Source organism: Hippoglossus hippoglossus, chromosome 13 (genome assembly GCF_009819705.1).
Source record: "Hippoglossus hippoglossus isolate fHipHip1 chromosome 13, fHipHip1.pri, whole genome shotgun sequence".
NCBI lineage: Eukaryota > Metazoa > Chordata > Actinopteri > Pleuronectiformes > Pleuronectidae > Hippoglossus > Hippoglossus hippoglossus.
This window is the reverse complement of record NC_047163.1, coordinates 13,242,834-13,269,108: the sequence shown is the minus strand read 5'-3', so window position 1 is coordinate 13,269,108 and position 26,275 is coordinate 13,242,834. Positions and strand designations below refer to the sequence as shown.

General features: G+C 39.8%; 1 protein-coding gene across 2 annotated transcripts in view; it reads right to left on the bottom strand.

The window, feature by feature from the left end:
• limk1a (LIM domain kinase 1a) overlaps positions 1 to 26,275 on the bottom strand; it is a 51,163-nt gene that overhangs the window by 23,711 nt on the left and 1,177 nt on the right. The window contains exons 2-3 of one of the 2 annotated variants that reach the window (XM_034604963.1): positions 23,775 to 23,874; positions 1,674 to 1,812 (exon numbers count right to left, since the gene is read on the bottom strand). In XM_034604963.1, coding sequence (XP_034460854.1) covers positions 1,674 to 1,812; positions 23,775 to 23,874 — 239 coding nt within the window. Of the gene's footprint in view, positions 1 to 1,673; positions 1,813 to 14,997; positions 15,177 to 23,774; positions 23,875 to 26,275 lie in introns of those variants that run through there. The other variant, XM_034604961.1, reaches the window with a different exon arrangement.

Here is a 26,275-nt window from a genome sequence, read left to right as displayed (position 1 = left end):
GACACAGTTTTCCTATTGTCTGCTGCCACGGCTGATAATTCTAATTTTACCTCACGGGTGGATACCACGATGAATACCACGGCCCGGCTGTGTAAGCTTTCGCAGTGATGAATGAGCAGGGAGTCATAAATCCTGCTGCTGTTGAACATGGATCAACTCTACACACTGACCACATTCCTAAATACAGCAAACCAGTTTCTGTGAAAGGTTTCCAGATTTATCCCTGAAAATGATGATGAAGTTTGGGTATCCTGTGCTGACACGGTGAACATATTTTTAATACAACAAAGTGTTAAATAAATAGGCTTTATGAAATTACTCCAAGGGATACACATGAGGGGGTCTCTGGTCTATTTTCAATCTTGTAGGGGGTCTTTGGCTGAGATAACATTGAGAACATCTGCTCTGTCAGGTAGTGAAATGTGTTGAGCAGCAGGAGCCTGGTGTTCTGCCACTTTTCACCCAAAAAGTGTAGATGAACATTAAAAAACATTAGGGGTGTCAATACCAGGATTATGCTTAGTAGCATGTGCATGACATTATTGGTAAAAAGTGTTATTTTGTATTTTCATGTCCAATAAATCTGCTGATTACTTCCTAAATTAATGGATTCATTGATAAATTAATTATAGGAGCTCAAGTTTTATTCCTCAAATCCCCCTTTAGTCTGATTATATGCTCCAGAACACACACACGTTTTGTTTTTCATGAGACAAGACAAAGAAAAGACACAGATGATTAACAGTGAAAACCTGGAATCATAGACTGCACCCCAAATGTGAAGCCAAAATGTCTTGATCACCCCCTGGTGGCTGACTCCAGTACAGGTCATTAACCCAACCTCCTCCAGGTTAATGGATGTGACATGGAGCAAACTAAAAAGTCAATGTACTGGTCAAATGCATTTTTTCTTAGTTATTTGATGCCATAAAAACAGGGTGACTCAATATGATTGACAGCCGAGACCAAATCTTTATCGGTCGAGCATGTATATCGACGGGACTTCACTACTGCGCAGACTGTCATAACGTTCGTATCTGGGATATTTTGGCTTCATTTGTGGACGGTGGAAGGAAGTGGAGATGCATCGTCCAACTTTATATATACATACATCTCTACAAACACAAAAATATAAACATCTACTCGACAAAAAACACATTGCACCTTCACTTGTGCTCCAACTGGCCTTGAGTGGCCTTGAATAAATATTCTAGTAGACTGACATTCAGTATTAATCTGTTGCTTCAAGCTTTGAATGAGTGTGATTCAACAACTAATCAACAAATAGACACAACTCTCCTGTGAAGCCGGTATCTCGTCTTGTCTATAATGCAGCAGCACTTATCAACAGAGGTCGACTCTATTGTTTATCTGTTTTTCCGCTGCTGAAGCCACATCTATTCAGAACCTCTGTGTTCTCCTGTGTCACAACAACCACACACATCAACAGCTCTGATGTTCACCGGTGGTCTGTAAGTTAAGCTGACGAAGCAGTCAAAGGAATCAGGGTCAGTTACAGGTCTGGCACCGATCCGACACGCACGTATGTATGTGAGGCTGTAAATTTATGGGTGTCTGTGTGTCGCAGCTGCGAGCTGTGACTCGAGGTTCATCAGCAGACAAAGAAGCAGGGAGGTGATGAGAAAGGAGAGTCAGCGGACAGATCCTCTTACCATGATGAGGCCGGTGGTGATGGGATCATTGCAGCCGTGGCACAGCTCCCCAAACCTGGCCCAGTAGTCCTTCTTGCAGAAAAGCCGTCCATCTTTCTCATAATACCAGTGGGACAGCGAGGCGCTGCACTCACAACATCTGACAGGAGAGAAGGGGCAGAGAGCAGTTAGGTATTTGAGGATAAAATCATCATCATACGAGAGACACATACAAATCCAGGCATGCCAGCAGAAGTGTTAGGGTTCAGGTCAACATCCACCAGAAAATATTTCTAATTCAATTTACTGATCAGAATATTAGTTGATCAGTTGTTCATTAATCAAGTAAATGACTGATCTCAGGTATTATTAAGCTGCCCTGTAACATTTCTTTTGGCAAAAACAGCAGAAACAAGGTGGCAAGCATCATCCCTCCATCACTAATTATCAGTTAGGACCTTTAAAATGAACCAGATGAAGTCGTTTTTGTGTCAACACTGTATTACGTTGTACTGGACTCTGTAAACCCAGCTCTAACCCTCCTAATGACGCCCTGCAGGGCCACAAATTATAGCTTTCATGGTGATAAAAGTCTCTTAGGCCCAATCCTATTTCACCCATAGGCCCTAGCCCTTAGCCCTTCCCCTTCGTTTTGCACGTTCACGTGTGGGGGTAGGCTGTCCCAATACCTGTCGGGATGAAGGGGTAGGGCCAAGTGTTAGGGCATAGCCCATGAAACAAAGATTTTTCAGACCCTCACTTCAAACCAAGGGGTTTCCCAGAATCACCGGCAAGTTGTGAGAGAGACCCACAAATGTAGCAATTTCTCCATTAATAAGGATTAAAAAATTACAATAATGATTGTAATATCTTAATTTTATATCGTTTCAATGTATTATGGTCATTTTTTTCACAACAACCTTAAAAAAAAGATCGCTAGCACTCTTGGGCGATCTTTTTTTGCATGACAAATCCCGTATTGTTATTGTAATAACATTGTTGAGATCTCGAATATATATTTCTTTCAGTGGGTCTGAATAATCTCTGTTTCGAGGGCTGTAAGGCCGAACACTTGGCCCTTCCCCTCCATCCCAACAAGTATCCAGACACACTACGCCTACACGCCAAATGGAGGGGGAGGGCTAAGCGCTAGGGAGAAGGGGTGAAATGGGATTGGGCCTTAGTGTCTGTCACACACCAGCCCAGCTGACGTGGAACATATGAGATCACACCAAAACACACAACACAACAATATCATTGTGGTGCACGACTACACCAACATGCTTTTCAGTTTCAGAGTGTGTGTATTTACTCTGACAACCACAGGGACTGTCATGTTTAGTGGTTAAACATGGCATCAATATGTAGAGCACAGGAAGAAAGAACACTTTGTGAAGGCTAATGGGAACCACGATAAAGGATACGGTTACATAAAGTGCATATGTGCACAAACATGACCATCAGGGAGGAGTTTTATTTGTCTTATATTGACTCTGCAGTGACACAACAAGCTCGACCATACAGACTCATGTGTCCCAGGAGCTTTTGTTGGACTCAGCAGGTTTAAACTGAACCAGCAGGTAGAACCTCACTGACCAGACATCGTGTCTCTATCTGCAAATGCCACATTTACTCTGCATCTGTCCATAAATCTAAATGTGTGCTAATCCCCTGGTCTATAATGTACACATCATTCATTAATCAGTCAATGCCCTGCTTACGTGTTTGCAGGCTTGTGTGTGCATGTTTGTAATCTGACTAAATCTGTGAGTGAGTGTGTGAGTGAGTGTCTGTAGACGTCCACAGCAGAGCTTACCTCACATCATCTTAAAAGCTGCCCTGTCTGCTCTAACATATGAAGAGGGTGTGGAGCAGAATATTTCATCTCATCCCACAAATCATCCCAGTTTTCTCTTGTGCCCACTGTCCAATCATTTTAATTTACTCATTTTAGTAACATTTTGTGGTTCCTGGTGTCTGGATGCGGTGTAGGGATGAAAAAATGTCCTGTGGCTCTGACTTACTGAAGAGACTGAAGATATGTTGCATTTTTAAACTTCATTTATTTAACATTATTTTGCAATATTTCATTTTATTTAATGTTATAGCATCAGATATAGTAATTGCACTACAAAAACTCTAACCCTAACCGCCCATCAGTGGGTCTACATATTTTCTGACGGATTGAGTTAAAACCTGGCCTTTCACATGGACAATTGAACAAAGTCAACCTTTAACAGTGAGCGTGCACGTAAACCGTATGGACCATGGCTCACTCTGGCTGTGACACATCACAGGTTGCTGCAGAAACACTTGCTGGATGAAATAAACCCCAAAAGGTAACATATTGATGTAGTCAGCTCAGATCTGAGCCTAAAATACAAATGTCATCATGAAACTCATCATGAATGTTAAAACTACTTCCATCAAAGTTGTTTAATATATTTACTATAGTTCATATACTTTGTCTTTATATCACTTAGTTTTATACACAGTGCTGGAATTAATCTCTTTGACTGAGTTTGTGGTACTTTTCTTTGTCTTATTTGAAACATTTGGATTTAGGACTGTTAGCTGACAAAAGAAGAAACTGCAATGCACAATTTCACTTTGTTAATATTCAATTGACATATTGCTTGGTCAGTTACTGGAAAAATAATCAATGGATCATCCATACTAAAATAATAATTAGCTGCAGCTCTCACTCACACTCTGTTCTGCAGGCGGTTGAATATGAATAAAATCTATAGAGTCACATCCACTCTGCAGTAAAACATGTTTGTGTCTGGTTAGTAAAGTAACAACTGGTAAACCACTCAATATGACTTTGTGTGTGTGCAAGACCCCACAGTCTTGCACACACATACAAATATACACATGACCTTGCAGTACATACAGACCCAATTTATTTATTAGACACATAGACACACACAGACACACCCTCTCCCTCCAGTGTCTGGGTGCAGAGCTTCACCACAACTCAGCAGATTGTAGCAGAGCAGCTTCTGGTATGCAGTGTGTTGCAGTGTGTTTGGGTGAGCGGGGGGAGGAGGAGGACACTTGGAAGTGGGTCAAGGCTTTCAGAAGACATCTACTACTCACTTGGCTCTTTGTGCCACTCAATAACTGTCCTTCACTGCAAGCACGCACACACACACACACACACACACACACACGCACACGCACACACACTCACACACACACACACACACACACACACACACCCTGCAGAACCCTGCAAAACCCCTTCAGGGGCAAAGTCTTACCTGGGGAGGGTAGCTGCAGTTAAATGTGCATGCAGACACTCTGCACACACACACACACACACACACACACACACACACACACACACACACACACACACACACACACACACACACACACACACACACACACAGAGTGATTTTAATGCACTGAGGTTTAGCTCCTTCATGGAAGCGTGCGTCTCTTGGAGCTGGGAGTGGCAGCAGAGGATTAAAGATATGGGTGAATACATTAGTGACTCCCAGATGGAAATGCAAAAATCTCTGCCTTCAGGACAATAATCTTGTCTCAGAAGTAAAGAAAAAACCCAGAAACACACAGTTTCAAACCATAAATGAAGGAAAACCACAATACAAATTTAGTGTGTGTCAATGTGTGGTTTTGTGTGCTCAGATTTGGGCATTTTTGTGCGACTGAGTTTGTGTGTGGATGAGCATTGACGTGTAAGAGGATTATCAGTGTGAAAGACTCTGCTATGATGCTCCCAAAATCAGTTTCTCACACTCTGCTAAGCCGTGGCACCTCACCGTGCAAAAATGAAAAAATCCAAAGCAGAGAAAAACTAAATAATGCATGTCCCTTTGCTTAGCAAGGAAAACTGAAGTTCAAGGTGAACACACAGAGAGGAACGAGTTAGAGAATATCTGTGAGGCTATATGGAAAACACATTATAAGAAAGGGTAGAGAGTAAAGAAAATAAAAGATGGTTGATTTAAGAGACAATGACCTTGGAGACAATAAAAAAGTCACAAGTTGCTCGGACATAAATAACAAGTGAGAGGGAGCAGACGCTGTGAGAGCCAGCTGTATCCCCTGAGGGTCAGGAAACAACCAGTGACGGAGCAGATGAGACAAATCCCTGATGGAATTAGCTCAAAATGTCTGACAGAGTAATAAATTCCTTTTTTCCAGGTCAAAAGCCAGCAGCCTTTTCCTCAACCTCTCACCTAAAACATCTGACTCCAGCTGAGTGCTGTCACATTCACTTACTCGGTGTTTATAATCTGTGAAAGGTACTTTTCATTATCTGGAAGAGAATCTGTGAGATTTAGGTCAGTGTGAGACAGGCAGCAGGCCAGGAACAATTTTTTTTGTAAGATATAGGAATATTTCACCATGTCTGCACCTATTTCACCAGAATAATATAAGTAAACATCGGGCAAAATCAACTCTCACAAAATATGTAACATGACGAGGTGGAGAAAAAGATGTTTTAGAAGTCACAAGGTAAAATAGCACATGAAATCTTACAATGTCACTCAGTAGAGCACACACCTCCGCCAAGGCCCAACAGTCCCCTTAGATTCAATCAAGCTGCAAATGGGATCAGTGCCGAAAATGTGCTTAATTTATTTAACAAGATTCATTAATTATTCCCTGGAAAAAGGCTGGAAAAAATCACCCTATCTCTCAATGTTGAAGACAGTGAAAAGATTCTTAGATCCCCCCCCCCCCGATCTGAAACCGCACCATTATTTAATCTTGTTTACAAACCAACAATGGACAGGGGTGAAAACATTACATTCTTGGTGGAGGTAAAAATTCACCTAAGATCATTTTATAAAGAAAAAAATGTATCAGTATTATGATTATATATTTAATCTGTGTGGACATATATCTTTTATATTCTATACATAATAACAATATTTAAAATTATTTTTTGTATATTTATAGATATTTTTTGCATAGATATTTGTGTGTGTCTTTGTAGAGTTGAAATGGTTAACACACCAGATAAATGATCCACATGCTGCTCTGTATTAGCCTGGCATTATTCATATTTATTATTCCCTCATTTATCTAATTGGACAGTTTCATGATGTGATGTGTTTTTGAACGACTCCGCGTCTATTCATCAGGCTGACGTCTGACCCAGGTCAATACCGAACATGATTAACTTGTCCCCGCTGATATGAATGAACCGGGAGCAGCAGGTCTGAGAGAAGGAATGAAGGAGTCAAAGCCCCTGAGGGACTGAACTGCTGAATCTGATGAAAATGTAAATATATCCAACAAGACATAAGGACACACAGGTGATGACATCTGCCTTCACCTCTGACCACTCAGCATGTACAACAAATTACATTCCAGCACATTTAAATTAAAATGTGTTGATGTGTTTAAAATACAATTAAAACTAAATTAATTCATCTGTGACAATATTCTAATAATTCATTCATTTTTAAAGCATACATGTGAAAATGTTTTGGGTTCCAGCTTTTACAATATGACGATGTCTTACTTATATTTGTCATAAATTGTAATGAATTAAATAGGGTCAATGATGAGACAGAGCCGATCAATTAAAGAAGTCTCTTAGGAATTATGACTTATTTAATAATTATGAGTTTTTGCTCCTATTTCTGGTTTTCTATGGATCTAATGATTATTGATGAAGAATAATAAACAGCAGATTATTCAGCATGAAATATAATCAGGGTCATCTGTCTGTGAAAATGAACGAGACAAACGTCTCACAGAAACACACACACACACATACAGATAAATGACAGATATGGAGATGGACAATTAATTATTAATTAGGGGTAAATGTCGTCTGTTGGTGAAACTGGTCTGACATTCAGAGCTCTGTAGTTCTGTGTGTGTGTGTGTGAAACATGAATCTGCTCAGCAGCTGCTCCACTAAACAGTGCAGAGTACAGGAATGACACAAATATCTACACTACAAGTCTGAACCAGGGCAGAAACTAACAGCTGTTTTGACCATCAATTCATCTTGAGAATATGTTTTTAATAAATAAAGTCTAATAAAAAATTGAAAATATGTCCATTACAACTGCACAAAGCCAAATGTAAAGTCTTAAATTGACCTGTTTTATTAAATAAAACTTTAACATAAAATGTTTTACTATTTTTGCTAAAAAATAAAGGCATTGATTGATTGTCAAAATATATTTCAATATTAATAGATCATCTATTATATTTCTGTCAAACAGCTAATCCATTAAAAAATCACAGCAGCTCTCATTTGAACAAAGTAATGGACAAACAAGCAGCTTTTTTATTCACTCTGTTTTCAGATGTGTCCTTGAATGTCTCACAGTGAAATATAACCAGAATTTAACCTGACTCCCAAACAGACCATGCTGATCATGCAGTTCTGGTCAGCGTTTTTCTGATGTGTGTGTGTGTGTGTGTGTGTGCGCGTGTGTGTGTGTGTGTGTGTGTGTGTGTGTGTGTGTCTGTGTCTGTGTGTTGTGTGTTGTGTGTGTGTGTGTGTGTGTGTTGTGTGTTGTGTGTGTGTGTGTACACAGATGTAGCCATAGGTCATTAAATGACGTGTAGGCTGACACTGCTACAGGAAGCAGGTGGAGTCAAAAGGAAACCTGGTGTGTGTCCTGGCAGAGGTGTGGAGCAGAATCATTACCAACTGACAGATGCACATTTATGAGGAGCTACACCTCTCTCACACACACACATGTGTGCATCTACTCATTAAATATTAAGTTTTCCATCATCTGCCTGGAGCTCAGAAGGACATCCATCTCCTTCCTGTCTGCAAAGGCAGCAGACCTGACAGCAGAAATGCTTTGAGTACTTGGGATCAATAAGTCGATACACTGGTCGACCCAGCCTTCCAGTACAATCAGGAAAAATCAGACGGTAAACGTCAAGTGTGTGAGAGTCTGACCGTGACAGAGACAAATGTGCCGACCGCAGGAAACCGTCCCAGTGCTCAGCAAATGCTACTGGACCTGCTGGCGAAGCTGAAACCCCCACAGACAAAGAGAAAATACAACCACTGGGAAAAAGACAGGGGGGCTGTGGGTAAGAGGGATGAACACACGTACACACACACACACACACACACACACACACACACACACACACACACACACACGGATGGCTGAAAGTCAAGCTGAGAAACCAGCAAATTGTCTGGGGAAGACCCCTCTCTTGCGCCTCTGGGGAGACATAAATAGACGAGGATTTCTCATCCAGAGCCAAGATTTCCACTTACAGGAGGATTACTAATACACAGGCAAATATAACAAGATAGTATCCTCATCAAGAAATCTATAATACGACTGTGGAAAACAAATACATAATGTAGAAGGTAGAGAATTTACATTTGGTGACTGATGAACTGTTCGTGGCAACAAAGAGACAAATTCAAGAATCGTTTTGAATTGCAGAGTTTATAGAACTCTAAAGATGAAGTCTTCTTTAAATCAGAGCAAAGTGGGAAATAAATATACAAACAATAATATACTATGTATGGTGGAAATTTTTCTAATAATTATAACATTTTGGTGGGAGAGAATATTTTTAACCCTTAACAGAGATTCTGCACAGACTGTAAAAAGTTGCATCTTGTCTCTACCGCAAAAAAGCTGGAACTAAAAATAAAGAGGAACCTCTGAGTCTAACACAACAGACGGATACAGAACGTGAAGGAAAAACTGACACTGTGACATCTTCTCTGCAAACGACAAGGAAGTGGTCATATCTCCGATGAGATAACGTCTACGACATAAAGTCAACAGAGGAAAAATCCAACCACAGTGGTTCCCATATGTCTAAATATATTTATATTTATACATATATTAACTTTTGGTATATAAATTGCTGTTGAAATGTACTGATATAAGCACCTTTGTTATTACTTATAGACACACACACACACACACACACACACACACACACACACACACACACACACACACACACACACACACACACACCTCCATCTCGTTCCCACACTTCCCTTTCTGTGCCCCCCGTTTAACCAACTCCCACTCCTCCCCCTTCCCCTTCCCATGGCAACGGAGAATGCCACCACGATGATGTCACCCTCCCACATAAAGAGGCATTACCTCATTGCCTTCTACAAAAAAATCCCTAAGAACTCCCTTAGCCAATCGGGCTTAAGACTGTCCCCCTGTTATTATTAAATTTATATTTACAATTGGAAATAACCTATTCAAAATAAAAAACGAGTAAAGGGTTTATCTTCAACACAACATTTTCATATACAGATATATGTTGCTTTAAATAATGGTGCAGTCAAATCAAGATTAACATTTTTTTGCCTCTTATTAATATGGAGCATGGAGCAACTTTCATTCCCACTCATCACGAGTGAACGTCTGCTGTTGCTCTATGTAACTTTGGTGAGTGGGTGCGATCTCCTGTGAGAAGTGTGGAACTGACTGATAGTCGCAGATTAAATGGCCAGAATCAGATCCAACAAGTTCAAGAGTAATGCTGAACTGTGGATCCGTCAAAATATGACACATTTTAAACACTCTTTTCTACATGAAAACCACCATGTGTGGCTGCAGAGGGCGCTGTTGCTCAGTAGAAGTTACATTGTTTTGCTTTAATTGGTAATTCATTTTACTGTTGACCTGCTAGTCACGCTAGTTCCTGCAGGTCAAAGCTGCTTTTGTTTTTGACTTGGACTGACTTGATGGTGACACCAGGGCAACCTTCATGTTGGACACCCACTTCCTGTAGCATCTTGACAGAGCCTCAACTTACTGTTCCCCTGACATTGGTAAACTCAAGCTCAGTGGCACGGACACCAGAATTAAACTGCTCCTAAATAAATCAAAAAGCTGCGGAGGAAAGCAGGTTGTGAATTTTAATCAGTGGAAATAATTGCAAGCTGCGTAGCCTGGGCTCTGCTGAACAAATGTTTTAGACGCGCTCTTTATCCCAGGCTCGCTGGTCTATTCAGCTGATAAACAGGAGCACTGGCAGACTGTGAGTGAATGATGTGCACGGCAGCAGTTTCCTTTGTGATTGTTAAGCTGCGTGGACTGACTGACTGTCGGGACAGTCGGTCTGGGCCCTTCACACTTGTTTCACTGTGGGGAAATGATAAAAGGTCTCAGTGAGCTCTGGGAACCACCATGAGTGTTGTTTTCTGGGATTCAGGAGAGACAGCAGAGGCCTCATTCACTAACAGCTCTCTTTGTGCTGCTGCTGTTTCATTTACAGCAGCCAGTTCCACATCTCCTCTATTGTTGATGGTCACTCACTCACTCACTCACTCACATCGCTTACTGGGACACTTGATGCAGTGAAGCCTTTGTCAGTGTTTTAATTTAAACCTCTGCTATTTCCTCCTTTAACAAGTTTAAATGTCTGATGTGAAAAAAGTATTTTAAAAGATCAACTCTATTCATAGTGTTATTTAATATGTTTTCATTTTAAAACTAAAACTAAAACTAAAACTTCCTGATCTACATCCAGAGTAAGTGGAAACCGTGATGTCACGCACTGGTTTGTGACCTGCAACAATCACTGCACCATTTGGACAATACTAGCTGTCAATCACGCGGTATCCACGCCCCGATGCATACTGTGCTGAAAAATAAACATCATGATGTGTTGAAGAAGACTTGAAACAACAATAAACTCCTTTAAACATTTTCACTGATGTTATGAATCAAGTAAGAAGTAATTTTTTAGGGACTTCTTTAGAAACTTTCCACAACCAGAGGAGTCGCCCTCTGGTTGATCATTTAAGAGAATACAGGTTTAAGGTACTTAACATTGGATTCACTATATAGACCTGGAGTCTATGTCTATTTTCATATGCAGTCCATGATCAATAGCACCACACCTGAAGTGAAAATATGCAAATATGCCGAATAATAATTTGATTGGTGATATAAACACTTTTCGTGGACTCGTGCCCCATAAGACTACATTTTATCCACTGACGCCATGTTGCAGCTGCCAATACATACGATCTACTGGACCAATTATAACCATTCATTTAAACACCTACATATATAAACACAAGGCCTAGGTTGAGAAATTCTGAAATTCCCCTTTAAGTTTCCCAACAGTTTTTTAACTAAGCAAAAGAAGTTGAAGCCTGCTTTTTTATAAAATGTCAAAGTTGAATGAAGTCAAAGTCTGTATAATTTTTTTAAACGATTAAGGTCAAACCTGCAGTTACAGGACTGACTACTCAACACAAAGGAGAACGAGGGCATTAATCTTCCTTTCTTTAATCATATTCAGGGTTTAAGTCTGGACTCTATCTGCTCCAAAAGCGACAACATTGAATTTTCACAGTGTGATTAAAAGTACGGTAGTGGAGCCAAAGGTTAGAGTCCGGGAACGGCCGATTAATCAAAATGCGCCAACACACAGGACGACTCCTTTCTCCTGTCTGTACGTTATCAGCAGGTACGAGGCCCTGAGGCGTCACGGTGACAAGGAGCAGGAGTCACTGGTGCAGACAGGGAGGAAGTGTGAGAAGAGAATATTCATTTCTCTTTTAAATGACAGACTTTACTTGAATATCTAACAGCTTAACTTTTCTGTAGATTGAAAATCACTCATGAAAATAGATTTTTATAAAAGTATATCTAAGTGCATCAACTCATGTCTGCAGAGAGCTCCGTGAAAAAGAAATACCTGTACAGTACCATATCAATAAATACATTGATACCAGTTTCTGGTAAGGCACCATCTATAAAAGCACGCCCACCCACACGGTAGTATCTGTCAATCACACAGGATCCATGACCCAATGTTTTCTGTGCTTTAACGTCTATTTGACTCTTAATAGGACCATAATTAAAAAAATGGACATCATTCTGTATTAAAGAAGACTTGAAACTAGAGATTGAATTACCATATTCATTTTCTCATAGACCTATATAATAACTGACTTTGTTAACCAGTGGAGTCTCCCTCTGCTGGTAATTCGAGAGAGTACTGGTTTGGCTTCACTTTCTGGACACTGTATATACATATACTTATATACTATATTTTCATATAGGGTCTGTCATTATAGGCTATTGATAACAGACTTTTGTGGCTGCCAGGTTGTAGAAAATCCTCCTCCAGCACTTTTTTAATGCTACAATCATTAGTGAGACCCCTCCAGCAAACAAGTCCGCAGCTATTTATAGTTAATAAGGCATAAATAAACTGTTCTACAATAATCCAATAAGTCTACACTTGTAAACATTGATAAACAATTTAAAAATGGATTTCCGTCCAGATGTCTGGCAGCATTTCTCCGGAAAATGAGTGTTCAAACAGTTCAGTAGAGAAAAGATGAATTAAAGAGCTTCTGTTCATATTTCTGACTTATAACTGATTAAAAATTAAGTAGGTTAAATGGTTTGTTAAAAGAGTAAAACAACAAGAGTAAAACAACCATGAATTAGTTTACAAACCCTGTTTAAAAGTTGCCAGATCTATAAGTGGCACCAAAATGTTTAACCCATGTGTTTACTATGTATGAATAATTATCTGCTTTGCCACACACACACACACACACACACACACACACACACACACACACACACACACACACACACACACACACACACACACACACACACACACACACACACACACACACACACACACACACACACTATGTACCTTGTGAAAACATCATGTTGTATCGTGACAGCAACATTCATCTATAACAACCAAACATGCAGATGATGTGTGACACAGGAGCATTTGATTCATTGTCCTGCTCTGAAAACCGAAGTCAGCATCACACACGGACACACACAGACAGAAGTGTGACACATAACGAGAAGTGGGAGACAATCTAAAGAGAAATGAGTAAATCACTTGAACCACATTTCAATAAGGCCATCCCTCTGGTAAACCCTGTTTATTAAACTGTGGGTCTGACAGTTTCATCCCCCAGGCCATAAGACTTTTAAACTCCTCCAATCTGTCATAACTCTGCACCTTAGCATATTTGCACTATTGCATATTTGCACTATTGCACACACTTGCACTATTGTTTTTCTTTTTTCTTTAGGTGTATATATATATTTTAGATATGTATATTTTATTTTAAATTTTAAATTTTGATTGAGCATTGTTATAAGAGAGCCTGTGACCCAAGCATTTCATTGCAAGCGACTGCTTAATGTTATCGTTGTGCATATGACAATAAACTCTTGAATCTTGAATCTTGACTGGAGCCTATGAGTGTGATTTATGTATTTTAAGAACCAAATGGTGAAGCTGTTGTTTGTTACATTTGTGTCAGTTTAACAGCTTCTGTGTGGAGACATGATGGGAAGTGAAACATCAGGTGTGAGAGTCAGCTGCTGCTGAACCATGAGACGGAGCATTCAGGAAACAGAGCACATCACCTGTGTTTGATGTTTTTGATTCAATTCTTTCTGCTTTTCTTTTTATCTCAAGAAAATTAACCTCTTGGCTTTAGACTGTTGCTTAGGAACAAAAAGCCCATTAGGCTTTTTATAGGAAACAAGAAAATATGTCAAATTTGAGTTAAAGTAAAAATGTGGTGTTGGACCAAATTTGTTAGCTTTACTTTGTGTATTTAACAGAAACATTAGTGCATATTGAAACTAAACTGGAACTCAGCAGAGATGATACCTCTGCCAAGGTCCAACAGCCTCCTCATGAACCCACATTTCAATTCACTAGATCCAGATTTCTATTTGGATCTGCACCAAATTACACACACTCAACGTGCCCCCTAATCGTGCCTTATATTTCCATCAAGGTCCATGAACTATTCTCTGAGAAATCAACGAAAATATCTATCTCACAATGTTAAATAAAGAGAAAAACATTCCTGGATCTACCCCCCTGATCCAGATCTGTAAAGGAAATAAAATAGTGTCGAAGTTAGCCATTGAAGTTTTGGACTTGCTAGTCTGGAACACGAGACAATTTATGTCATTTCTACCTTGGATAATGTATTAGACAATTTTGCAATATATCATTTACCAAACGATTATCCAGTTAATGAAGGAAAAAGTCGTATTCAGTTGACTGCACGAATCAACAGACATGATTAAATAAGTCAAAACCATAAACATTTTACACCAGATAAAATAATCATAAACTAGATACATCTAGTAAATTCTCAGATTAATGTTTAGTTTGAACAGCCAGACACATTCATCTTTAACCCAGCTGTTATTAGGGTTCCGTTTAATGAAAGATCAACAAGCCACGTCTGCTGGAGCCACTGTGACTTTCGTTAAGTTTGTTATTTTTCAGTCTATTTGTCCTGAGTGATATCATGATAAACCACAGACTCAATAATCGTCCACTCACATAACTTCACTGGTTCACTTACTTTGAGAGTTGCAGTCTGTCATTGCACTGGACCTTTGCTGACATGTCAGCGGTGGGAGCGAGGGTCTTGTTTTGACAGTCAGAGGAACGACTCATGTCAGCAGCTCTGATGTTCAACAGCTCGACCAGCCTCACACTCCCTCCCTGCTTCGCTGGCTCAACCATCAATGACTCTCTCCCTCTCTGTCTCTCACTTCCTCCACTTCCTCTCTCAGCGCAGCTGCACCCAGGGGTCACGCTTCTTCTTTGAGCATTTCCTGTCGTCTACCCTCTGGGAGCAGATATGACCCTGCAGATGTCACATGGCTGCTAGCTTCTTCTTTTTAAAACCCCATGAAGTAGGGCTGGGCGATATGGCCTTAAACAAATATCGCAATATTTTTAGGCTATATCGCGATAAACGATATATCTTGATATTTTGAAATCTCCTCTAAATCAGCTGTGGATCATAGAGGAAACTCTGTGTTTTCACTGTTTGTTTCTACATCAACACAGTCACTGACCTGCTGCTTCACGTGAACGTGCTCTGATCTCACTGTGTAGCGGATTGAGTGGGGGCGGACAAGTACCCCTGACTGCAGGATGCAATTCAGGGCGGTGTTCGACGTGGGCGGAGTCAAACGTTTGTCTCAAAGACACCACCTAGTGGCAGAAGCCATGCAGCACATGAACAAACGTCCATACTTCATGAACATATCATGAACACTGCTTCCTAATTAGACATGTAACACTATATTTGTAAAAAAAAAAAATCATTGCTTGTGTTTAAAGAAAGAAGGTTGAAACAATGTATTTTACTACTAGCTGAATTCAAATAAATTCAAATAAAAAATTGTCGAATCCCCTATAAACAATATCAAGCTGTTTTTTTAGAGGGACAGACCAGAACTGTACATACGTACATAATCAGCCTTCTAAGTATCAGCTTGTCCCTAATTTGCAGCAAAAATATTTAAGCATCTATAACCCCAGAATGTGGTGTTTTAATCTCGTTTACAAAAATTGTAATTGTTATAATGAAGTGAGGTGAAGTGTAACCTGACTCACAGTTAGAACTCATGTTGGCTGTACCATCTGCAGAAAACATCTGTTCAAGCAGCCTCAGACCAATCAGCTGAGGGTCATGGTTCACATGGTTCACAGTCCGTATAGTTTCATTTATCACACAAGTCAAACGATTCTTCACACAAAACACAAACAGAGATATTTTTTGTGGGTGTTTTAGGTCCAGACGACATTTTGGCAAATATCTTTAAACAACTATTTGCATATCAATGTAGATAAGTAAAAAAGCAGATATGTATAACGTTTGCTGCACTGAAAACATCAGACAAAACAAATCAGTTCAGTTGTTCATTTCATGCAGGACTTTTACTTGTAAGGGAGTATTTTTACATGAAAGTATTTCTGAGTACTTCTTCCACCACTGGTGTCGTCGGCTAATTCACTGATTTACAGTAAGTTACACAGAAAAAAGAGAGTCAGTCCAATGATGGAGGCTAAATCCCATGTGGATGTCTCAGCCTCACATCACCATAGAAACAGTTGCTATGGAGCACAGCATTAGAGACTAACACAGTTATCCACAGTTATCAGGATCTGGACATGTTTAGGGCTAAAAATGAGATGTGGTACATGAGGAGAAAACATGTTTTTACATAGCTACGTTTTTATAAACTGAATACATGTTTACAACACAATCTGATAACAGCAATGAAGCAGATTATTTTTATGTCAATCAACGGCTCAATTAAACGACTCATTTTCAGCTCTACTCAACATCACTACTCAACTGTGTTAGATCATCAAAGCTCATTTGTTGTGACTGTGATTGTAATTAAAACCATAATATCACAATATCAACACCAGAGAAGCAGTAACACAGAGGGAGGTCAGTGTTGCACATTATGATTTATTTACTCCCTCAGCTCAGTCACCAGTCCAGCAATAAATCATCTTGTTCTGCCTCCATCTTTTCCTGCAGCTTCTGTTACCGGGCAGAGTTCATCTGCAGGTAGAAACAGCTGAGTCACTGCAGCTCTTCACTGTGTCTGTTACTGAGAAAAGCTTCCCTGCAGGATGGAGCTGCACAACTAAATCTGGTGCACATTTATATTTCAACAATACATGACTTTCTACATCTGTATTATGATTGCTGTTCTTTAGCAAGAGATTTGCTTCAATCTCTTGTTTCAACCTTGCAGATTTACAAATCTATCCCTTCATGTAAATCCTAAATCAATCAGTTATCAGTGGCAGTGATGTTGTTCTGCAGAGTGAGTCAGGGCGTAGACGCATGCAGTCAGAAATGTGTCCGCACAGGAAGACAGTAGAGGAGCTGCAGACTTTGTATCAGCACATCCTGGACGAGAGACAGATTTGACTAAACTATTTCACTCTCACATGAAACTGTTACAGACACAGTAAGATAACTGTATCCGTATATGATTAAAGATTGAAGAGCCCACTTTTGATTACATACGACATCAGGAAGTAAAGTGTATGTGCTATGACACAAGTCTCTGTTGTCCTTTGGGACGACTGCCTCAGCAGTGACTGTGGAGCAGAAATAGTTTTACTGAGAACAGGACAGAGCTGCACTGTGCTGCAGAGACACTGCAGCAGGAGTTCACTGCTTGAGTACAAATATAAAGATGTTGAAAAGATGTGGATTCACTTTTCCTAGGTTCAAGTACATTTCCAAATCTGAGTTAAGAAAAGATATGATCATGTACATATCTCTGTATCGTTTTATTGATTTTATTGCCCATTTTTATTTCTATTTTGCACTTGCTCTTTTGTCTAATTCTAATTAAGGGAATTTCCCCAATGTTCTTATTTCATCTTATCTCTTTTATTATCAAAAGAATAACAGAAAAGGGAATTATTTTTGAATAAATGTAAGCTGCCGTTTAAGACTATGCAATATAAATCTACATAATGACTGGAGATAACAGGACATGAATATCATTTAAAAAAAAATAAAAACCATGAAACCAATAGAATGCTGATCCTCTTATTCCTCATTATATAGAGGCACTCAAGGTTTTTAGTGCCGTCATAAGGATTCTACACCTTCATACTACACAGGTTTCGTCTTTTCTTTAATGGCAAGATCGACATTAACATAATCTCTGCAACCCCCCTGGAGAAGACAAATAAACCGACCCAGAGATCCCCCACGTGAAATAGTCTCTGGCTCTGCTCATTTTTGTTTCTCAGGTGAAAACCACGATTTAATGAGACATAATCTCTCACAGTGGGACATGTGATAAACCAGGAGTGGGAACTGTTTCAGTTTTTAGAACATCCTTCCAGGGCCGATCAGTGAACTACTTTGAAACCCCTCTGTATATCACAATAACGTCTCTGATGTGATGGCTGAGGCTGTTTCTATGAGGTCTGATGTCAGATGGTAGTGATGATGATGATGTTGATGATGGTGATGATGAGGATGATGATGCTAGTCACAGCTCGTTTTACCGAATCCTGCGCCCGAAAACTTTTCTTTTCTTGACAGTTGCCATGATGCTCGACGGTGATGACGCATAACAGCTGCTTGTGCTGCGCTCATCTTGACATGCACACAGCCAGAGGAGACCTGGGACGTACATACTAGCAGTAGTAGTTTATATTTTGTTGTTATTTTCTATGTGAATCAATTTTACTTGCAGTTAAAAATAATTGCAGTCATAAGACATTTTTGATATTTTTGATTATTTCAATAAAAATCATATTGGTGGTTGACTCATAATTCTTGGCACAGAATGGATGTCACAGTCTGTGTAGTTGAGCTTTGGGACAAACAGAGACAGAAAAAACACATCCAGTGTGAAAACAGTTCACAGTGAGAACATGGCTGCATTTCCCATGAAACCACCAGGCCAGTGAACCACTGTTATTTTCCGACGAGCTGTTTTTTTCACCCAAAGGGACTCGGTACAATGTCTACGTAACACTGTCACTTTCATTTAGCATTCCTCTCCTCTCCTCCTCTCCCCTCTTCTCTCCTCTCCTCTCCTGTCCCCTCCTCCTCTCAGACATTTATTTGTTTGGATTTAAGCTCCCACAAGTCAAATGTTCCACAGAAGTCTTGTCTGACAAGTAAATCCATATTAAATCCTGCTCCTCCGTGACGATGCTGTCCCCTCTCAGGATGTGGATCTGGGTCAGACCAACATTCCCTCCAATTTCCAGACCTGGTTTGTTCTATGAGGAAACATCACAATGATTTCTAGGAGGAAGCAACACTTTCCTAAAGACTATAACTAACCAAACTGACGACTTTGTAACTGACATGGCTTTTTCGCTGTATATTTAACACTTCTGTGATGTGTTGTGACTGCATGGTGGGCAGGGAGAAGCTGTAAAGCCGAAGCTGTAGGCTGATATCAGACACCTCTAAGAAGTGTGAATATGGACGGTTTATGTCAAAACAGACCCCTGGGCTCAGAGAGGTAAACGGCCTCCATGAGAGAAACGCTGTCTGATCATTTCTATCTCTTTTTGGTCGTTTTTGTCTCTTTGTCGTTGTTTTGCATCACTTTTGCATCATTTTTATGTCTCTTTGGTCACTTTGTGTCTTTGAACTGAGGTCAATATATAACAGTCAATATTTAACAGACAGAGGCTCTAGCCCAGGACCCCCCTGACCTCTCGGGCCCCCTGGCCTGTGCCTTGTGGTCCAATCGTTCATCAATTACTGCACTGATATCCCACTTAGAGAGAGGGGCAGGGGGGTGCTTATATATGCACTTTGTGCCAAAGCAACCCAGAGAGCCACTGAAATAATTCACATGCTGAGGTAGCCAGATGTCTCTGTACACACGCACGCACGCATACACATGCCCACACACACACACACCCACCCACACACAAACCATTGCCGACTTTAGCCCTGTGTCCAGATACCCTCCTCAGATTTCTCATTCACTCTTCATTAATGACACACTGTGGGGGGGTGTTTCCACACAGAGACAGACAATGTGTCGAGCTGCACAGGAGGAGGCACGAGGACTTTTATTACCTCAAAGAAGAAGAAACTCATCAAGAGACAAAATAAGCTAAATAAATAAAACACCATGTTTTTTTAAACTGCTGGCTATGTAGGAGTCACGTAATGGCCGCCGACAACAAACATCAAATTTCCATTCTGAGAAATAAAAACTAACTCAGGTAAGATGAAGCCAGATTTGAATTGTGGGTAATGTATGAAGCAATTTTTGTATGGAATAAAAACTACATTCTTCGTTCTGCTACATCAGTTCAAATACCTTTTTAAATTGTGGGGTAGTTTTACAGTTTTTAACAGAAGAACAGTCTCTACACTGAAATAACATTTTATTAACTATATGAGAGTAAATATAAACACCGACCAAATAATCTTGTTAAATCTTCTCATACATTTGTCGTCTTCTGTCAAATCTACATGATAGAAATCTAAGCTGTTGATCTCTGATTTAAACAGAATACGAGTACTGGGATCAGTAACTGAACTAATCTTTTCCAAGATTTCAAAGTTTAGCGTGTATTTCCTTCCTTAATTCAGGAATATTTTAAACAGCTTTTAACTGTGAAGGCAACTGTCGCAATAATATTCAAACATACAGCCAACATTAAAGATACTTCTCTGCACCCCCATGGAAAAAACTGGATCACTCTGATCAAACAGAAACAGAGGAGAGACTTTCACACATTGGTGTGTCTGCACACATTTCTGGAGCCTAATTCCTCCCAAAGTCCAAAATCATGCAGTTTAGGTTAATTGGAGACTCTAAATTGACTGTAGGTGTGAATGTGAGTGTGAATGGCTGTTTGTCTCTGTATGTTGACTGTGTGATACACTGGTAACCTGTCCAGGTTGACCTCTCAGCCAGTGTCAGCTGGGATTGGCTCCAGCCCCCTGTGACCCTCAAAAGGGTAAGTGGTACAGATGATGGATGGATGGATGGATGGATGGATATTATAGTGATCATGAACCTCAGTTTTAGAGGAGAGAGAGCGAGCAGCAACATTTACAAGTCCCTGCAGAAAGTCTATTTTTGCAAAGAGCCAATAAAATGTTATTGACTGCATCTTTAAATTACAGTCCTCTCTTTTTTGGCAGGATGTGCAGTCAGTCAGTGAAGTGTATCACAAGGTTATGAAGGTGTTTTTATTCCACTATAATTAAATGGTGACAGGATTCATTGATTCTCTTTAGCATAAAGGTTTTATTCAAAACTGTGGATCAGCTGGTAAATCCTGCTCCTCATTGTGACTCAGTTAAAAGTTTTTTTAACTTATCTTTTTTAATTTGAGATTTTCTCTCATTTTACACGAAATTCATTTGTTTTTAAAACTGAATGATTTTATGATTTGGCCGTTTTGCTGCCTTGTGTGAAACATGTGGTGTGAAACATGTGGGCCTCATCCTTCAGAGGAATCCGTCTTCATATTCTATATTCTGCACCGCAGCCACATAGCTAGCTTGTTAGGTTCGTCACTGATGTGTAATGAATCCTGGGATAGGTTGGCCCGGGAAAGATCCACCTGTCGGAGCCTTTGCTGCTCGACCGTGCTTAAAAGGAGCCTTCAAAGCCTTCGAAGTGGGACTGTCTGGTCACGCCACTGTGACGTAATCAGTCTTCAAATGCAGCCTCCAAATGATGAACCCCCTGAGTCCAGACAGACTAGAGAAAAAAGCTCTGTAAACTAAGCGTACCTTTATTCTTATTTATACAAATCAAATAAAGCTTAATTTCCAAATCACTTTTATTGGTGAAGGTTACAAACAACAACAAGCTACAACGTGTTTCAGCAGAACTCAATGGACAGAGAGATAGTTTGAGCTGCTGCTCATCAGAAAGGAGATTAACTCTCAGGATTTTGAATCTGTGTGGTTAAAAGTCTAAATCTAGCAAATAATTTATATATTTTTTTAATCCAATCATTATGACTGATTTGTAACCTGCCCTGTGTTCTCTCTCTGCTGCAGTCAAAATGTTTTCAATGAAAAAATACTCCAACAATCATCTCACAACATGAAAGAAATGTTCTTTAGGTCTTACATGGAGATTATAATTCTGCCTGGTTACGTTGTTTTGTGGGGATAAAAATAAATAAATCATAAACTAAAGGGTGTGGTTTCATGCCTCTCTGTATCCAAATCAGGCTCCTAAATTTGAGAGGATTCTGCTCATTATTACAGATGAAGGTTTTTTGTTTCACTGGTTGAAATTCATAAATGTGAATAAATGTCTTTCCCACAGAGACACGTGTGATCTCACTGCCCACACACAACATGCCACGGGATCATTTATCAGAATCTGACTGAGAGGAAACAACAGACATTTTGTCCATGTTCACATTTGAATCATGTCAGTGTAAAGTGATGCTTGGATCTCAATCGTACACCTCATGCAGAGAGAAACCTGCCTGAGAGTGAAACACAAACCTGCTCATTCTTCTCTCCAAACAAAACCACTGAAAAGTAAAACTAAACACACACAAACAAATACACACACACACACACACACACACACACACACACACACACACACACACACACACACACACACACACACACACACACACACACACACACACACACACACACACACACACACACACACTCACTCACTCACAGCGCTGTGGAAATGTTAATGACTGTGGCTGCAGATACTAGAGCTCAACGAGCAGCTAGAGGAAAACAGAAACACAACACTCTACCTGAGGACACCAAAGACTTAAAAAGACCAAAACCAAAGACGTGAGGAAGAAAAAAGCAGATAATGGTAAATTTCTAAGAACAAGGAAAAGTGAAGATTGTTGAGAAGCAGCAAAGTGTAAATATGTCTGTGACATATTCACAGACATGTTCACTCACTGCCAATAACACATGCAGGTATATACACACCAGATGTCACATAGAGTTGAATCAACAATCTCCATCAAGAAAACAGGAATAATAATGATTAATCTGGTATTAATCGACTATTTACTCATTTGATTAAATAATCACTGTGATCTTTAGAAAGAAAATCATCAAAAAAACAATCAGTACCGAAAACAAGTTCATTATAAATTATCTTCAAATTATTCCAATATTATATATATTTTATTACCTCTTATATTATATTATTATTATAATATTTATAATATTATTATATTATAAAATATTATAAATCAGCTGTTTTCAGGGAAAATCAGCTGTTTTCAGGGAAAATCAGCTGTTTTCAGGGAAAAACCACTAAAAGTCCACTTTACACCACTTGCACCACAACCAGACACACACACACACAAGGTGACAGTATTTTCAGCAGCAACAGAGTCTGATATTTCCATCAGAAGCTGGAGGAGGTAAATGGACAGAATTCATATCATGTTAACGTGCTTTGCAGAACAATTCACATTCACCCATTCTCACACATTCACAGAGCGCTTCTGTACACAGCACTTTTTTCTCTCATACGCTGTCAGCACAGTTGTCAAGTGTCTTGCATTAGGACATTTCTGCAAGACACTTGATTGAACCAACAACCATCTGGTTAGTGGACAACCCGCTCTACCTCCTGAGCAACAGTCGCCCCACTTATATTCACCCAGTGGTTGGAAACATGACCCCAAATGAATAATAATGTTGTCTAATAACTTGGACTGGCTGTGTAAGATGTCTGTAAACAAGTTCAACACCTTTTATCGGCTGTACCCAAAAAAGAGTGAACCCATGAAGTCAGTTATCATGTCGGTGTGGGGGGGGGGGGGGGGGGGGGCTGCTGAGTTTGTGTTGAACGGTACCTGAAGCAGACAGTGTGCCATTCACTGTTGAGGGCCTGGAGGTACTGCTCATCGTAGATCCTCTGTTTGCATCCCGCACAGACGGGCAAACTTCCTCCTGCTGCAACAACAACAACAACACGTCCATGATCACACTGCATGTACACAATGACTCCTGTACAGGTTTTATAGCTTGTTACTGTGAGCTTTAAATCAACAGCAGTTCTGATGATGAGACGTAGTTATTGCTGATGTGTGTTTGCATGTGAGAGTTATCTCTGCTCTCATCTCGCCTTCAATGCAAATCACCACCGCTGGTTCATAAAGTCATAAAGTGACTGGAGCTGCAGGAGGAAAAGATTTCAACATAACACAAAAACCACAGTGTTCGACAATTCATCGCTAGTGACAAACCAACACAACACACAAGTATGGGAAACCAGGGTTGTGGGTAAAGAGCCTAAAATAAAGATCTTGTTTTCAACTGATAAAGTTTCTCCTCTGAATTGAGCACAGTCTGATAACAACTGATTCCATAAATGAGACGACCACAAATCCCTCCTCCCATCTTCTAATGAGGAAAATGTTAATTATGATTAGGGTGTCAGGAAAAAAAGCAATTTGGGAAAGTTAGAAAAACAGTGAGTGTCGAAGCAGCTGCAGCACACAGTAGATGTTGCTGCAGCTCATTTGACTAAGAACAAGTCTGGTATCAGCAAGACTAATCAGTTACAGAGGACTTGATGATTACTTCTGTTTCCCCTGCATAATTCTTCATTAGCCTCGTTGACCACGTTTACATGGACACATCTCACATCTGACCTTATTCTGAATAGGACATAATTCTAACTATGATGTGTATATGAGTTGCTAATAGAATAGTCCATTCATATTCCTGTTTAGAGCAGCGTCTGATTATGACTCACGTCTACATAACATCCAAAACCCCAGCCTGAAATAGTTTAATGCAGGATGCTACTGTATATCCTTTGTTAGCCTTACCCTTTATGATTTTGCAAAAGCTTCATTCCTCGTTATTTTCCCCTCTTGTTTACACTCAAACCCGAGGATGCGTCATTGAGCAGTTGGTAACTGTCGTATGTTGATGATACAAAATGCTGTGAAAACTTCAATAGGACGTTATAATACCATTAATACGTATATATGAATGAGACTAAGGCTGAAATACACCTATATTCAATTATTGCTTTTTCTGACCTTTTTCAGGTTTATCAGAAAATGCTGTTTACATGAAAGTATCTTATTCAGACTATTGTCTAAATCTAGTTCATATCAATTTATTGGTCTCCATGTAAACGTGTCTATTATTTTAGCTGAGCTCCTGCACTTTCACAGTCAGAGGCCGTTATTTAAAGTTATGAGAATGTCTGAAAACCTGAATCTGCCGTCGACAGCAACACGAAGAACATCATACAACAGAGCGGTATCCCATGTAGAGTGAAACCACCCATAACACAAGAGAAAGTGCATCATTAGGTCCTTTTAAGTGCATGCACAACCCGTACATATGCCTCCAGCATCTAAACATCTGGATACCGGTGCCAGCGTATCGATAACACACAGTGATCGAAGGTTTTAATTGTCAGCGTTTAGGTCTGAAACGTGTGTTGGCAGAGGTTTTGTGCGATCAGCTCATTTCTGTGATGAGTGAGTGCTGCTGCGGTCCCGCTCGTGTTTTATTGATCAGATCCATACTGAGGGAGGTCCAGTTTGCTCCTGTGCCTGTTCTCTTCCTCTCCTTTCACCCTCACCTCCTTATCCATTATCTCCCTGACGGCCGTGTCCACTTAACCTCTGCTGTCAGCACATACCTCAGGAAAGTCAAACAAACACACCTGCGTTCACACACACACACACACACACACACACACACAGTATGTATGACTAGTGCAGGCGTAGGAATATGTTCTCCACCCGTATCTCACGCAAACATTCTTCTTTCACACGAGCTGAACTCACTGTGATGCAACGTGACTCGTCACATAAAAGATCCATTGTTGAGTTCAGTGAACCTGACTGGCAGCTACAGTCACAGTATCTCATCAGAACTGAAACTAAGTGATCATGACAGTATAAGACAATATCAATAATTATCACTATATGACTTTCATCAGTAGAAATATAACAAAAATCTAATTTTTTTTTTTTTAAACATTATGCTATATGCATTGTGTAAGCACAGGTAGGAGGTGTAACACATGATTTGTAAGATGTTTTGCTGTTTAAGTGTCATCCTCTGCTCATAAAGAGTTTAAAACCACCACCTCCACCCAAAGGAACAATCATACTTACTATTGACTGATATGAACATTTTATATCATTTAATCTTTGTCCACATCATTCAGCCCGAATAAGACCAAAGCCTCTTCTAGAGCAAGAAATACAAGAAAGAAATAGGCAATAATTCACAGTTTGAAAAGTAAAGATTAGAGAAAGTGTAAAAATCGTCCATTTTGAAATTTGTACTTTCGTCTCTAAATAAAATTGCAACCTCTCAAATG